We start from the raw sequence: 17,562 nt of genomic DNA, 5'->3' as shown, positions 1-17,562 counted from the left end.
ATGACAACTAAAAACTGTAAGATTCAGATAAAAAAGATATTCATTGTTCAACTGAACAGGAAATTAATAAACCACCAGCAGAAGGATTATTCCCCAGATCTCTATCACAACATTCTGATACTATCAAACTTGACATTGTACACCATTAGACCCCGGCTTGATATATTGTCAGTCATTTGGTACTAGCATACTGGCAAATAGATTACAGTTTTATTTCATCACATAAATATTTTCTTGCCATATTAGTGACTTCCATTTTGCCAAATATTTCTTCCAACTCCTGCAGATATCACTTCCTCCAAGTGAAGGCATAGATATATTCTTTCCTGAAATTTATATCCCACTCTGCATATAATCATAGAGGCACTACTCGGAGCCACTAGTACCCATGGTTTAATGTTCTCATATATTCAAGATTTCATCAAAATTCAATTTCCTTCCTTCCCTGTTATAGACGTCCTTCCAGGTTCATTTTGCCATTGGTGTTATGTTAATACCATCACCACACAGGGTGAGTTCCGGGCCCCATCTTACAAAGAGTTATGATTGATCCATTCAATCGTAACTCTATGGAAATCCATCAGTGTCATAATTTTTTCTACAGGAAAATGTGCAAAAGTTGATCTGTAAAGAACATTATTTTTTCTTAATTTTTTACATCTAACATTCTCTTGGAAAACACTATTTTTTTCAAATAACCCTCTTGTACCAAAGGATGCATACAAGGAAGATCGGTAACAGTCTCATCAAGAAAAATGTGTGAAACAAAGGCTAATGCTGCAAACTAGCTGGTGAGGGAATTCCTATACAGTTCATTCCTATACAGTTCATTCCTATACAGTTCAGTCCTACATGTATACAGTTCAGTCAGTGGTATAGGAAGTAAATATTGACAATACTGAACAGCCTTGAGGTAAATCCACTGACATTACATGACCTACATGTACCAGCAGCCGTACCATTGAAGATGAATGCAAAATTTCAAAGAGAATCTAATTTGCGATGGTGTGTTTTATTTTCTGGAGGATGAAATATGAAGGGTTGAGGTCGACAAACTTTCCCCAGTACTATATAAAAAGACACAATCTAAGATGCATTACTTTGTCTCATGCACTTTAGAAATCTGTCCTACAACAATGTATGAATATATGAAATAAGCCAACCAAAAATTTTCCGAAAACCACTCTTGTGAAAAAAGGCCGAAATAGGTTTTATAGGTTTGTGCACTATAAAAAAATTATTTGAGCAAAAGAATAACAAATAATAGAGCTTTTGTCCTTTTCCATACTTGTGTGAAATGAATTCATCCAAGTCCAAAAATTTTGAGAGCAACAAGAAACTGGATATTATGTGTGTCAATTTTTTCAGATCATAAATTTTTTTTTGTCTATGTCATAATCCCTTTTTAAAATTATTGTTTCTTTACATTGCGGCCTAAATGTAATTCCAAAAAATACATTTAAAAACACACTTTTTTGTTGCGAATTCTCATACTATCCCACTGAAAGTGTGCAACAGATCATTTACTTTATTTGTTTCTGATTTAAAGAGATCTGTGAAGCACCATTACCGTATCTTAAATAATTGAAGGAAATTTCACCTGAACATTAACTATATAATCAGACATATTATTTCATATAAACTTTGATGAAACATACATATTCAAATCATTATAAAAAACAATGTCATTGATTAACTGATCACATGACATAATGCATCACAAATTTTCAACATTAAAATTAGGATAACTGTTATTCCTTGATGGATTTTTACCAAACAATCTTCATTAAAATATTCGCTTGATTTTACTGCTTTTATCCAAACCAACTTGAGGTGGACTGCCTCTTTAATTGGGCCATGGTTGATTTGACAATGTGTCACCAGTATAATACCTTGTCATGAAATTGTGGCTGTGGATTGGGTGTGGATTGGGCGGGCACTCTTTCTATTCATGGAAAGTCGAGGACCAGAATAGCATGGGCTATTTGATTGCTGCTATTATTAGGAGGACTTCGTCCACATTAAAGGTGCACTCGATCTCATCTTGGAATTATTCAACAAGATTCTCAAATACTGTATATAGTCCATACTCAAGTTTCATCTGATTTACCCATTGAAGTTACCATGACTATCATCAAGACAAAATCACTCTGCACTACATCTAGTTCAGAAGTAACGAACCTAATTTTCATTAGATCCGAAATTTTTTAATTCGGATTACATGTTTTTGAGGGGGAATCCATGAAAGCCATACAAGTTCTATTCTTTAATGTCTGAACATTTCTTCTTTTTATTTATTTTTTTTGGGGTGTTTGTTTACTCTAATACATGCACATCATTCTGGGATGATACATGTCTGAATGACTACTATGACAAAGAACATTATGAATCACAGACAATAAGGAAATACACATAATCACAAATTATGACATGATTCAGTATGTGAGAAGCCATCCCAAGCGCTTAATCCCTGATGAACACTGGAATTAGATTACAGACAGCGTACGTCAGTAATCGTCTGAGAGCAGGCGGTTTCTGAGTAACAGCTCGGCAGAGGAATTGTCACTGTTTGACAGGAAATCCAGAAGGAGGGCTCTGATTACATTGCAGGCCTGATACCAACAAAATTCAATATTAACACAGGAGTATAGAAGGAGAAAGTCTTAAGGAATACCATCATATTCAATTATTAACACTTCTTTTGCTTTACACTCTCAGCAGTACATTTTATGAAAAATATGTCATAACCTTGACACATTTTGATTACATTTGAAAGAAATGTATCATCTTTATTTTGTAGCACCAGGAGTATCATATCTGACAACATTAGTGCTATACAAAACATATAATTACTATAATTGTCCTTATCATTTTTCTTATCATTTTCCTTATCATTATTATTATTATTATTATTATTTTGGCATCACCTGTGCCTGGGAGGAGAAAAGCGAACTGAATCACTATGACCCGCAGGTCTCTCCTCCCGATATAACTGATTGGGGGGAATGCAGGTGGACCACTACACCGGGGTTTCCCCCTACTCTTATACGAATAGTGTAGTGGGTTCTTAACGTGCAAAGGTAGTGACTCTCCTCTACACGGGGCCTCCATTTAACGTCCTATCCGAGGGACGGAGTGTTTTCCATTGTAACATAGCCTGCATCTATGAAAAATGGGAGAGACGTTTACACACAACGCACTGGCTTCAGTCATCCGCCCGCGGGGTGGACTCGAACCCACGATCTTTGGTTCGACGGGCAGACGCGTTACCGACTGAGCCAACACCGCTCTCTTATATTACATTACTCATTATATTACTAATCATAATTATTTACATCATTCTTTTCATTTCTCATCAACATCATTGTCACTTTCATTATGATTATCATTAATATTATTATAATCAAGCATCCTTATTTGTTGAAACAACTTCTTAGCAGTTTTAGCAAATAAGGGTGAGTACACATTAGTTTTGCAAAGAAAATTAATTAATACCAATACATTTTGCTGATTAGAATTCCATCAGTCATTCTCCCTTTGCTAGAAATTATTGATATCCACTGCAACTTTTGAGATGTATTCATCAAAAGAATACCATGGCAACCAACAAAATGGCAAGAAAGAGAAAATATGATTAAATATGCATGTTAACATGCTCAATTATTCATACATATGAGCATGGCATATATACATCAATAGCAAATATTTAGCAACACGATATATTTCCCTCTAAATGGAAACTGGATGAAAGCATTCTATTATTTTCCAATTCATTTCCATTATACATGTATGTTCTATCAGGCGAGAATGAAATTGTGTCTTTGTTGTTTTTCAAAGAACACAATGAATTTAAATGAGTTATAGTTGGAGTAGGCATTACACAACAGTATCAGAGTATTTTTTTTTGTATTTTTAAACCAATAAAAAAAAACAAAGAAATTATGTCTTCCATTGAGATTGAAATGAGTACAACTGACAAAATTTTTAAAAAAAGGTACAATAACACTTTCATAACGACACAGTGAAGCTGGAAAGAATTCAAGCCTCTGTAACCTCAGGAAATAACAGTTAAAGAAATACACTTTGCATGTCAATACAAGCCCACAAATTTTGCTTTAACAAGATACACATCATGCAGATTAGTCTATTTTGTACTTCTCAAAACCCACAAAAATGCTGTAAAAAACGTTAAGTTATTATCTCATTGTTCGTATGAATGTACATAATGTTGCACAGTGATTTAATGATCTTTCTGTGAAAAGGAAGAGGGGTCAATTCTCATTCATTGATCTCATGATACCTGAGCGAAAGGACGAAACGTAAATGAACAATACCTACCCCTAGAAATATATTATTTGTTGAGTTGAAGCCTGCTGCATATATCCTCGCCGTATGTGGAGGACTTCTTTCTACAATGATGCGACAGGCAAACCGTGATATCGTGCTCTCGGAGACAACGCAATCCTTCTGTGTTTTCGCACCAGGAACTGTATCCATGACGACAAAGTCTATAACTGGTTCAGTTGATCTACCAATCTGTAATGTCAGAATGAGGGATTAGAGACATATCAAGGCAGATAAACATTGTGTGCTTTGATACTCTAATGCTCGCCAATAATAGAACAGCTATATATCACATTTTAATTGGAATTACTTGGGTATGGCAAATCTCATTTCATTGTCTTTTACATGTTTCATTTCAAAAGAGCAATTTAATGATTTTCAAGTTTAAAAGAGCATCAACACAAAGCTGTTTCCAATAATAGAACAGTTATTTAACTTGGATTACCATATCGGCTGAAATTTTCATCTTCTCAAAACAAATTTCATTTTAAAAGTGCGATTGACTATTAAGATAAAATAGACCATAACGATTAAAACAACAGTTACATACACAAGTCCTTCAAGATGTTAATATGATACACATGAAGAACAATAAGGCAACATAGCATACATGTAACATGAAGAAAATATTAATATCATACTGTATTCAGCATGAAATTGATCTACATGTACACCATACATTAGGGCTCCGTAACGGAAAGCTTAGCAATTGATCATTGAACAATTCTTTACAACTAATTGTAATAACCACAATATACAATCAACCATACAATCAGACATTCAGTTTGTGTCAAGGGACCTAGATTTTCAATTCTTCCTACCTGGAACATATCTGTTGAGGAATCACTTGCATATTCTACAACCACCGTCTGATGCCTTGATAAAGTGTATGCTATCGTGTGTTTGCTACTGCTATTCTTGATTGCCTGGAAAAAAGAGAGGGAGAAAAATATCAACCATTTTCACACATCCATAAAAAGGCTCAGCCCAGACGTTGGCTTGAAATATTCACAATATCATTAAAAATGAATATTTTAATGATCATTCTCACTTAGCTTATAGTGATTTCGTTGCGATGATGTGGAAGTGCTCAAATTGTGTGAACGCTAGGTCAGCGACTTTAGGCTTATAATTTTTTAAGGCTTGTTCCCACTGCCCTTATGGATGCAGAGAGCATGTAAAATGGAAAAGAATCTTGCCATCCATTGGAAAACATTATGTATCCATTATGTACTCTTTGCATAAGTGTTTCATACGCTCCATTTTTCCATCGAGCATCCGTCCACTGTGATTTCATTGTTCGCCCATTTTGTCCATTTTCTGGAGCGGATGAAAACGGATGGAGCAACCCCGAAATTTTGCTTGTCCGCTGTATCCGGTATAAATACGTTTTGTGTAGGTCGGCCAATAGGACCAGGCCTTTCCAAAGTGAACTGAGGGTTTTGTTTATTTTGAATTAAGTGAATTTTTATATGCCATGCTTTTGATATATTTAAAGGAAAAGGCATGGATAGAAAACAGATGCTCAGTGAAACTCAAAGGTTATGCTTTTATTAGGGTCATTCATAGCTGGGGTGATTATTTTGCACATGATTAGTAGAGAAAAGTCTGAAATAAAGCATGAGAAAGAAAAGAATTATGCAAATGAAAAAAGAACTTGTATGCAATGTTGTTTTTATCAATGCAGTAGCTTACATATGTATTTTTATGCTTTATTTTGTACCTGTGAATGATCTTTCAAAGTATCACCACTGCTGATTTTAACACATGATTGCTAGGGGACAAGTTCTCTACCACTTGCGTACCAATATATCATTTAATGGCAACCCCATAAAAAACCTTGGCTTTGATTGGCTATGAAGCACTCTCATGATGTAGTATTCCAAATATATCTCAATGTATAAACCCCAAATTGGTCATTACGCCAAATCCGAAGTTGCCTCGGCAATTATCTCATGAATACTGTAATTGATTGAAACAATGATGATGATGGGCAGTCATATTTCCTACCAAGGGACTGACTGGACCAAATGCTAAATGGTTCACCTTGATGCAGACAAAAGAAGTGTATTACACAATAGATCCAAATGACTAATATAGGAACACAATAGGGATGAGTGAAAGATTGGATGGGTGAACATGCTTTAATACTAGGTTGTTGACAGTGTTTGTGTGCTGAATGACATGTAGGCCGATTTCCAGGAAGAGACTAACAGGTAATAACATGCAGATAGTCTAGACAGACGAGGGAAATGTATGATATACCACACATGTGAATATGACCGATCATAACATGCCAGTGCATGCTCTGTGATTTTCAGTCTTATGATAAAATCATTCTTCTGATGACTGGTCAATGCATGCATGACAGCTATAAAATTGACCATCATGTATGTAGGCCTTATATGCAGCTATAATATTCTATGCAATATTTGCCAATGCTACGCAATATCTTATGCATTTTCCTCTGTTTTATTGCTTGATGTTGTTACCATGGCAATGCAGTACCAGGCGGACTTAAAAAAATGGTTCTTGCACATATTCACTTCATGATCATGACCCCCCCAAAAAAAAATTGAAAAAAAAACATAATTTGCTATTAAAGCACGAATTGTCCATAGAATGTGTTCAATTCATTTCTGCGGGAGGGAATTATACAGATCACTACCCATCTACAGAGTGCAGTGTGAATGAAAATATCAACTATCAACTGTTTCTCATTGTCAATTTGTCTGACTCAGACTTGTGAGAGAACCTTTCTCAGAATACATGTATAAACCAGTGTGGTATTTCACACTGAACATGCCTACATGTATTTTGTAGTCCTACTCATTTCACAGAAATCAAGACTGGTGAATGTCCGGGTCACAGGTTGATGATCCAAACCAGGATGCTAAAAGCCATAACAGTTTGACATTACAAGAGAACTACAGTGGTGTAATACTTTAATGTTAGAAAGTTTATGATGATAGGCCCTTACACATGCATAATCCTGTAAGAAAAAAAAAATTAATTTTTTAATGAATCTTTTAACAAGAGAAATTACTACCTGATAATTACTTTTCAGTGAATGTATAAGCACACTATATGCATGTACATGGGTTTAATAGTTAGAAAGTTTGATGATGTTAGGCCAGGCTTGTACATAATGCTGCAAAAACATATGCTTTCTTTGATTGCTTTGACTTTGCTTCAAGAAACCATATCATGCTTGGTAAATAACATGTTAGTATGTTAGTCCTATTGCATCTAGGTCCAAGAAATCTTGCTTTCTTTACCTTCTTGATAACAGGTGATTCTTGCTTAATATTACTCTTCATCTGGAAAAGGAAATGGATTGGTATATCATACATAAAGCCTGGGGACTATATGCTACCCTGTCATAATCAGTTATTGCATGCAAATCCATTAAAATTTTTTAAATGATCACATTGTTCTATTCATTTCAATGTGCCATTCAAATGCCATTCAAAATTATATGTCATATCTTCCTGACTCAGTCCTCATGACTCAAGTCATAAAGAATTCCTCCTGATGTTATCACTTATCAACGATGATAATCATAACGTTGATATAAAAATGATGGTAGTAATGATGATAATGAAGAGGGTGATGATAGTGATAATAAATATGACGTAGATGATAAAGATGAAATGTAGTACTTCAAAAAGTCTGTAGTTCACTTTTATGTTGTTGAGAAAATCTTTGTGAATTCAATTTGTATAAAATCTGACTACATTGGAAAATATGTTTATTTCTCCAAGTTAATGTACATGCACATTCATTCCTGCATGACTGGAAACATACTATTTAAAGGACAATATATATCATACTCAGTTTCTACTTTATTTTACGTTCTGCTATTAAGACGAACAACATCCATCTCACTCCATTTAATGACAACAATTTGGCTACCAATATCTTTAATAACCCACTAATCATTGATGATATCTTCACTGTTTACTGAAATTATTTGTGTTTTGAATTGCAAATTGCATTATTTGCATAACCCCTTTTTGTTGCTAGGGTATCAAGAGCACCCAAGCTGTTAACATTGTTGGATATCAAACAGTAATCAGTATTCCCATTCTATTGGAATTACCATAAACCTAATTACTCCCTTATTAACACACATCACCTCAAACAAAATCAATACCCTTAATTGCAGTATATTATGACCTACTGATCACAATGGATATATTATTATAGTGCACTATGGGCCTACATGCTGTCAAAATTGTTTACATGTATATATGGGTACAAAAGTAGAATATTTGTCAAAGTAGAATCATTTGCCATGGAACAAAAGGTGAAACTTTGAAAATGTATATACATGTAGCAAGTATCACAATATTTACATTGTTTAAAACAACTGTTGGTCCATACTCCATGGCCCACTATTAACTGACCATGGATGTTTTTTTGATAATCCTCTTTCTTTCATATTGTAGATGTCATTTTCTTTTGGGAGGGGGGTGTTATGTTCACGAACCTCTCCTTGTTTTGAAGCGTTGATTTCATACTGTTTGTCGGGTTTGACTCCATTAGCTGTATCTCTCTTGAAAAGCCCGAAGGTGCTCCGCCTTCTACCTCGGTTCCCGGCTGGAAGAACTCCATTGTATCTACAAAGTCAATCAAAACAGTCAAAATGCTATTTATCACAAATAGGCAATAACAAACAAAACATGATTCTGTCTTTATTACAATTTACAATCACAATGTTTAATGTCTAATTTACTCATAATAGTATTTAACATGATATTCAAAATAGAATGCCTATGAAATAAAAAATTAATCATATTCACAATTTCATTTCCTTGTTTCCTAATGTGAAAAATAATTATCACATTTAACAAATAACTTCACTGTCATATTACACTGCTGCTACTAATGATAATGATACGATGTACTTTAATATTATACTTTTTGTTGATGCACTTAGGTTTTATACTATCAATAGGACCCCATTGGAATATAGCCTTTTGGCTTTTATGGGCTATCCTGTCAAGGTATTCTTCAAATTCATTGTAGTCACCTTTTATATTCTTGAGGAATAAAATCAATCAATCAATAGCTATAAAAATAATGATAATGTAATTCATAATAATAATAATGATATCGATAATAATGATAATAATAATAATCATAATCATAAAAATAATAATCACATGATTAATCACATGATTTTAATCAAGCCAATCATTGAAAGAATAAGCATAGGCCTACATATATGTACATGTACCGGTAGGAAAAAATTTTTAATTAGACAATAAAAAAGAATATATGCTCTTATTGACATAAATGATGTGATTCCTGATAAAGCTTAACTTGTATAAACCAACCACAGGGTTTTGAAATTAATGCAACATACCTATACTAAGAATGGCTACGGCAGAGGTTAAGGATGTTCTAAAAAATACAGGATATCATAACTATACATGATGAAAAACATTATTTGAAACATTTCCAAACAAACTGCATATATCATTAAGATACATGCACTGTACAGTGTATGTAATTTCAACTTTTGAGTGATTAAAAAAGTATCAACAAAACCCACAAAGGGGTTTTGATTTCATCTGCAAAAGTACATTTCTAAATCTATCAAATTGTTGAGTATATTACATTCCATGTTTTCATTAAAATCAGCAGAGCTGAGGTACTGCTTTTGTTTCTAAATCATTATGACTGTCAATGACCATAAAAGAATATAATAGTACATGGTACTAGCTTCACAGGCTGAAAGTTGTCTGCAGGCAAAGACCCTGATTGAAACTTTGATCAACAAGTGTGTCTCCACGCAAAGACTAGCACATACAAAACTTGCCTTCAGTACACAAGGCATGAGTATATAGGCTGCAATTCAGACCCTTCACTCAAGTGAAGGGTTTGCACAGCAGACTAGGCTGAAGGGGGGGGGGGGCACTCGAAATACCAGTATATCGCTAGAAAGCAAGTCAAAAGCAAGTACCTCGCAATATATGAAGCAAATTTAGGGTTTCGAACCACAAAACATTTTATTTTTTAGGCCTTATGAAAAATAAGTTAGGGATTTTCTTTTCTTTTATTTTCAAGAAAAAGACAAAAAACAAAATTATGATTCCCAAGAGCATGCATATACTATATATACACACATGTTTAGGGTATCCTAAACATATTGGTCTGGATTTTTAAGCCATCTCAAATAATTTGATAAGGGGCATATTTTAACATTTACCCTTGTTTAAGGGATTATTAATGTAAACAGTGTCATGAATTCATTTAATTCCATTCATTTATTTGAGCAAAACCTGTACATCCAATTTTCACTCCACAGCCAGGTTGCTAAGAGACAAGAAGTAAATCTTATGTAACAATGAGAAGTGTGAAAAAAAGAGTGTGAGAGATTCTTTTGCTAAGAATGACTTAAGTTCATTTACATATGTGGAAGGTTCTTTTCAGTCAGGCTCAGTGAGCATTTTTTAACAGCTGCTTGGGATACTTTGAAGAAATTTTCTAATAATATATAGGCGTTGTGAAGCACACGTTTAGGTAGAGAGTAACCATTAATAGCTGCCATCTACATTTAATATGATTTTCCCCTGCATGCGTCCAGATTAAAGCAGAGTTTACATGTATGCTGATATTTTTAAGCCTGAATTTAAGAAGAGCTCTACCGGTGAGTAAAACAGTGGTTTATTATAATTCTCTTATAAAAAGCACAAAACAAGATAAGTATATAAATAAGCAATCATTTTACAAATGTAAAAAAAACACACACTAGGAGTACTTTCAGGAAACTTGTGGTTGCACTATATATGCGCAGCAATAAAGTTGAACCCCCCACCCCAAATTAAAGAGAAACACCCATAGGCCCCCTCAACTGCATATTTGTACCAGGTACTTGTTTATGGCTTGAGAAATGTACACCTCCTTGTCCTGTACAGTTCCCATGGTTATGCATACAACATGCTAAGAAGCATGACCACTACTGCTGAACCACACCATATTACATGTAGTGCCAATAATAAACATATGCATCTGTCAGCATCCAAACCAACCACAGCATGGTGTTGTGATAGAGAATTCACACACAAGGTAGGGGATTTCCCAGAAATGGGAATGGGTACTTCACAACTTCCAGGTTTCCAAGATGTTGGATACACTTGGGAATTTCATGGATGGTGAAATAAATGATGCATCTTTCTTGGGAAAATGCTGTTCCTACACATACATGTAGCTCCTTCGCTATACTATTAATCAAGTAACTATCCTTTTATTATCCTGTCTATATTCTATCAAATTCTGACAAGTAGGCCCTATTCAATCAAAGACATTTAAATTTTATTTACCACAGTGACCATTATAGCCTCTTTCATTAATTCACCGTGTCTGAAAATTTCAATTTTGTGATAAACAATAGTGGATTACAATTGAGACTTATTACACATAAAAAGATACAGTAGGTACTTTATAATTAACATTTCAATGGAACTGCAGTCATAATTAGCACATCAATGATGTGGTGCTCATCCGGCATCTTGCAACAAAATTTAACACAATTTTTCATTTCAGCCCAGTTGACACAGTATTGAATTATATTGGTGACATAAATTGCAGAAATACAATTTAAAATGATGAAGAAATGAAAGAAAAAGCAATTTTTCTGATTTATGAATAAATTTTGCATGAATTACAATTATTTAGCATAAATAATTTTCTAGCCAAAATTTCTAAATTCTGTGTAGAACCTTGATGAACCTCATGTAGCTCTCAGATGGAACAAAAAAAATACTAAAATCGGTCAACAAATAAAGAAGCATTTAATGTGAATATTGAAAAATACGCATAAAAAATTTCCTACCAGAATTTCAAAATTCTGTTTAGAAGTTTGGTGAACCTCATGAGGCTCAACCAGATGAAAACAAAAAAATCAAAATCGGTCAACAAATAAAGGAGAAGCATTTTTTGTGAATTTCGATAAAAAGGGGATTAGCAAATTTCATGCTTAAAAATCTGTGTAGAAGTTTTGAATCCCCTACCTAGTGCTATCATATAAAGCAAACAGAATTGAAATCGGACTTGAAATGACGAAGAAGAAGCATTTTGAATTGTGGACGGATTACCGACGCCACGGCATCTGAAAGCTCATCCAGCCAAAATAAAAGTTTTTCCACAAGCTCTTTGAAGAAAGTAACAATGCCTATACTGATATGGGATTTTAAAAAGATCTAGTCAATACAGACAAATATATCAAAATTTCCTACCAGAAATATCAACTAATAAATTGTGTACATTTCCTGTTAAAGGAAAATGTAGGCAGAGATTGGAATATTATGAACATTTCCTGTTCTAGTTTCCACTCTTGTTTTCATGAGTTTTATTTGTTTTGGTCTACATAGCTGTTAATGGGATATAAATTACTTTTAACTATCTACCCTTTAAACTTTGATGACCAATTTCCCTGAGTAGAAACAAAATATTAATGAGCCGTAACTATGCAAGCATACCCGAATTAAGACTAAATCTACATCAATTAAAAAGAGAGCAAATTATTTCATTTCCTTTCCAATTTTACAATTGAAAAAACAAAACTTTTATTTATTAAAAAAAAATCCTTAAAACATCTGTTCATCATTACAATCAGTACTACAAACCTTTAATACCACTCCCAAAGAATAAAAATACATATCCAATCTACTTCAAACATTGCTAAAATATATTTAGGTTACAATGATTATCAAATTAAAAAAAATTATTTCATCATTAGACCATGGTCACATTTGTTCTACGGCGGCCGTACGGCGAGTCGAAAACAGCCGTTTTATAAATTTTTATTCAAACCACCTATATGTAGTTGGATAAAAAAAATGTTAAAACGGCTGTTTTCGACTCGCCGTACGGCCGCCGTAGAACAAATGTGAGCATGGCATTAGCAATGCTTTTTCTCCTAATTTTGAGGCACGTAGATAGCACCCTCAGACATACTAGAATAAATCCAGATCCTGAGTCAAATCAAATTCCTGTACATGCTCCCACGATTTTAAATCCCAGACTCGTACCACGCTCACACATGAGCATGCTGGGCACATGCACTCTAACAATTGAGCAATGGGAAAAATTCAGAATGGTATCCCTCGGTGTCTCACCAATCAAACCAATCCACACATGTTTAAGTGTCTTTGACATTTGCCGTTCTCCCGTTACCCCTCGAGTTGCCATTTGCAGGCAAAAACTAATTTACAGCTGCGACTATGCATTGACGAGGACTGTTAAGCGTTTACGGACACCCTCTGAATAATGGATGTAGCAAAGCTGGAGTAGAGCGTGAAAAACGCTAGCACTCCAGCTGCCATTTTGAAGGGTATAATATGTAAATAAGGATGCTGTGGCCCAGAGCATTAGAATGTCTCTACAACTGCACATTGAAAACATATACTCTCAGAAAATTTTGCGGGGGGATGCAACAACATATTCATCATTATGTAGAGATCAACTGTTCAGAAACGTCCAATGATTTTCACATCATTTTCATTTCAAAACAGATTTTTGTTTTTACACCAAACCATCTGTTAACAGATCTGTGGGTCATGTTTATAAATAGGAGGGCCTGTTGCATGAAATTCATTATAATGAATAACCCTGGAAAAAACCAAACTACAAAGATTATATAAAAACAAGTGTAAAAGCTAGATGGAACATACCCAAGTACTACTAGCTGTCCATATCTTGTGGCTAAATTCCCTGATGACCTCTGGCCATCGTCGTCATAGTGACACGTAGCTGATAAAATGTCTCCCTTCAAGTGGCCAAGTCCACAATTATCTGGATTTCTGTAAGAGATAAAGAGAATAGCCAGAATTATGATTAATCTTAACCCTGGAGATTTTTGCTTTAAGTTGTCTTCAGACACCCATGAAGCCTTAATATATAGCAAATCATCCTGCAATTTATTTGAAAATAAACGATTACCTTAAAAAAAAAGTAGAACGGTCTAATACTCATATTCAGAGACATGTCTTGGACAAAATACAGCTTACCAGTACCTCTTTTCATGCACAAGTGCAAAAAAAAATGAAATAAAATTGACATGGCTAAAGCCTCAAGGCACAGTGAAAATGAGTGTGTTAATACACACACAATACATTATCAATAAATGACCGATGTCAGTGTGGACAAAGATGTTAATATCTAAAGCTGATTAAGAAGAGGACACAAAGGTTGACAAGCCCCTCTTAACATCAGTTGAACTAGTATATGATCTGCAAATTTAAGTGTAGTTAGAATCATATACTATATTTGGTGTTTCTTAATATATGTTCCAAATCATATAATTCAAACCATCAGCACTCACAAAATCTGAAATGTTTTCTAAAGCTTGGATAAAGCTTGACTAATCAGGAAGACTGATGCATCCATGCATCTTGCTTTTAAAAATTGTCACTATAACAACCCCTCCCTCTTCTATCTCTCTTGGTCTCTCTTCATCTCTGTCCTCCTCCTCTCTCTATGTCTCTCAGTCTCTCTCTTCATCTTCTTGACTTTTCCATTAATCGAGCAATGCACCTGAATCCGTCTTTTTATCTTCCCAGACTTGACCCTATCACGTTCTTGTGACTTGAGCTTGGCTGCTGCATGATGTGCTCACATTAGACGGTGCACTTAGGGCCCACAAGCAAATGAAAGATTATAATTTCTCCCTGATTGAATAATAGCTTCACCAGCACATCGCTGGCAATGCAATTAAGGTTTCAAACATGTGATGAGCTTCAGCTACTCTTTGAATTCCATTGCATTAATTTAGAGTATTGATGAACTGTGTCTACAAAGTGATTATCATTCACCTATGTAATGGTGTATTGCCTTGCATGCAGCCCGCTTGCCAATAAGGAACTTAGCTGGCTGTTTTGAACTATGCATACACTTCCTGAAATGTAATAAATGTTACAGAGTAAAAGAGGATTCATTACTCAGGTAGCTGTATACTTATAAACAAACACAGTATGGATTCTAAAACTTGTTAGATGAAAACATACAAAGGGTTCGCCTTCCTGGTAGAGGGGTGGATCAAAACCAGTGAAGAGAGAACAAATACTGTTCACTATTGTGGATAAATGCAACATTTTATGTAAGTCACGATATTATTCTACTATCAAATTGTGAGATACAAAATGTAATTAAAGCATCACATCCCGCAAGCATCACTAAGCAGAGAAATTGAGTTGATAACATTATATAATATAATAAAGATTTCTAATATCAAATGCAATTTTCATGTTGAATTGGATCAGATGAGGGCCCTTTCCTCTCCCTCCTCTTCCCTCTCTCACTTCCACCATCACACATGCAGTCACAAACAGATGCAGATCTAGGAAAGGAGAGGGGGTGGGACATGCTCCCCTTTTGGGAGGATATCTTTTCTTGCTTGACAAAATTTTCATGCGAAAATGCTGCTAATGACCTTTATTTTTCCCCTTATTGTGTTTTTTAAGTAAGGTGCCCCCACCCCATTGGTAAATCCCGGATCTGCCCTTGATCACAGTCAACGACATTGACCACACTATTGCAGGTACATGTACATGAACTGGTGCTGGTATCACATTCTGTATATTCTAAGTATTCAGGAAATGTTGATAATCATATCCTGATTGGAATAACAGCTGTCACCTAACCATGCATTCTGTATGATATCACAAACTGTAAGATGCCCACAAGATAACTGTTACAGTCTGTCACAAATCGAATCCAATTGATTGACTTACAAATGACCATTATAACATTTAAAAAAAAATTATAATAAAATAGATTGATCTAGTGCCAGAATCAGAAAATAATCCTAAATTTCTTTACAGGTACATGTCGATTTCGCCTAGTACAAGTAGGTATGAAAATACTTGTTAGTACAGTGTACACGTAGGCCCCATCATACATGTATGTGAGATTGTAAAATAGGCAACAGTGTAGAGAATGAATTCAATCCTTGCATGAACTCTGCTAGGCCAAGGACAACCATCAACTGTCAAATAGAAAGGTGTCGAAAGGTTGCTTGCAAAGTAGACCTACTTTAGCTTGTAGTTCAATACAGAATGGTCAATTTTAGACTAGAAAACAATAATTCCCTACTTCTCTTCTCCCTTAATTAAAGGATGTATTTTGTATGTACCATAAATTAAGTTTTCTACATGTAGCATTAGACATATTTAACACTGTCGATGTGATTTTGTAAGAGCACCATTAAAATTTTCAAAATTAATCATGCAATGAAATTATTACAAATGCTAATGTCACCCTTAATGGAAATTTGTATTGTGCCAAAGATTAAGTTTGCTAATCCATTCCGGATTCATCAATACCTAGACTAAATAAAATGCTGGTTTAATGTTTACATTTCAAATTCAAATTTTCTTCATCTGGCATTTACGACATTACACACATGTACATTTCAGAAAGAATGATTTTAATATAATGCTGGTATGCCGGAGGGTGTCAGATGTACTACATGTAGTATGTATACCAAGGAATTACTCTGTCATTGCATGAAACATGCATGTCAGTCTGTACATGTATGTCATCGGATGAAGTATCAACATTGATTTCATGAGTGAAAAGATTTCACACCCAATACTGCTAGTCTGACTTTAATGCCATGAACATGAAAATAAACCATGCATGGAATGCACTTGAGAATGCCATTCGATTGATGAAATGTACACCAACATATTACATGTACGCATTCTGCGCAAGGAAAAATCAAAGCACAAAATAAAATTAATGCAAGTCTACTACTGTAATGTACTACAGAGGAACCAGAGAACAGCGTAGGCTACATGTATCTATAGGTAAAGTGATCCATCAGGGAGGGGGGGGGGGGTTGGAAGGGGAGTCATGAAGAATTAACCACTGACTAGAAGTCACAAGATACAGAATGCCTACTCTCATTAATATGCGAAAGAGTGCATCCCCTGAGCATGGTCTGACCAATGCTGTGATGCGTTTATGCAACTTAATGAAATTATAAGTTTAATTCACACTACTTGTGAAACAATGAAAATGAGATTGTCTCAGGTCGGCCAAAGATACAAATAGGGCATTATATGTACATGGATGTGACAAGCCGTCAGTGAACTTAAAATAGGACTCCCAACAGGATATTCAATTTAGCAACCTTTCTAGGGGGAAAATGTCCAAGACAAATCTAAGTTTAAAATTGTTTACTGAGACAAATACATTTACATGTAT

At 34.7% G+C, this 17,562-nt stretch overlaps 1 protein-coding gene across 3 annotated transcripts in view; it reads right to left on the bottom strand.

The window, feature by feature from the left end:
* The window catches only part of LOC121418598 (E3 ubiquitin-protein ligase pellino homolog 1-like), a 48,474-nt gene that overhangs the window by 13,821 nt on the left and 17,091 nt on the right, over positions 1 to 17,562 (bottom strand). For 2 of the 3 annotated variants that reach the window (XM_041612557.1, XM_041612559.1), the window contains exons 2-6: positions 14,028 to 14,156; positions 8,837 to 8,966; positions 7,623 to 7,664; positions 5,166 to 5,270; positions 4,339 to 4,536 (exon numbers count right to left, since the gene is read on the bottom strand). In XM_041612557.1, the coding sequence (XP_041468491.1) occupies positions 4,339 to 4,536; positions 5,166 to 5,270; positions 7,623 to 7,664; positions 8,837 to 8,966; positions 14,028 to 14,156 (604 nt within the window). The remainder of the gene's footprint in view (positions 1 to 4,338; positions 4,537 to 5,165; positions 5,271 to 7,622; positions 7,665 to 8,836; positions 8,967 to 14,027; positions 14,157 to 17,562) is intronic. The other variant, XM_041612558.1, reaches the window with a different exon arrangement.

The sequence above is a fragment of the Lytechinus variegatus genome, chromosome 7 (genome assembly GCF_018143015.1).
Source record: "Lytechinus variegatus isolate NC3 chromosome 7, Lvar_3.0, whole genome shotgun sequence".
NCBI classification, from domain to species: Eukaryota; Metazoa; Echinodermata; class Echinoidea; order Temnopleuroida; family Toxopneustidae; genus Lytechinus; species Lytechinus variegatus.
Note: the sequence above shows the minus strand (reverse complement) of the source record. Positions and strands in the feature narration are given on the sequence as shown.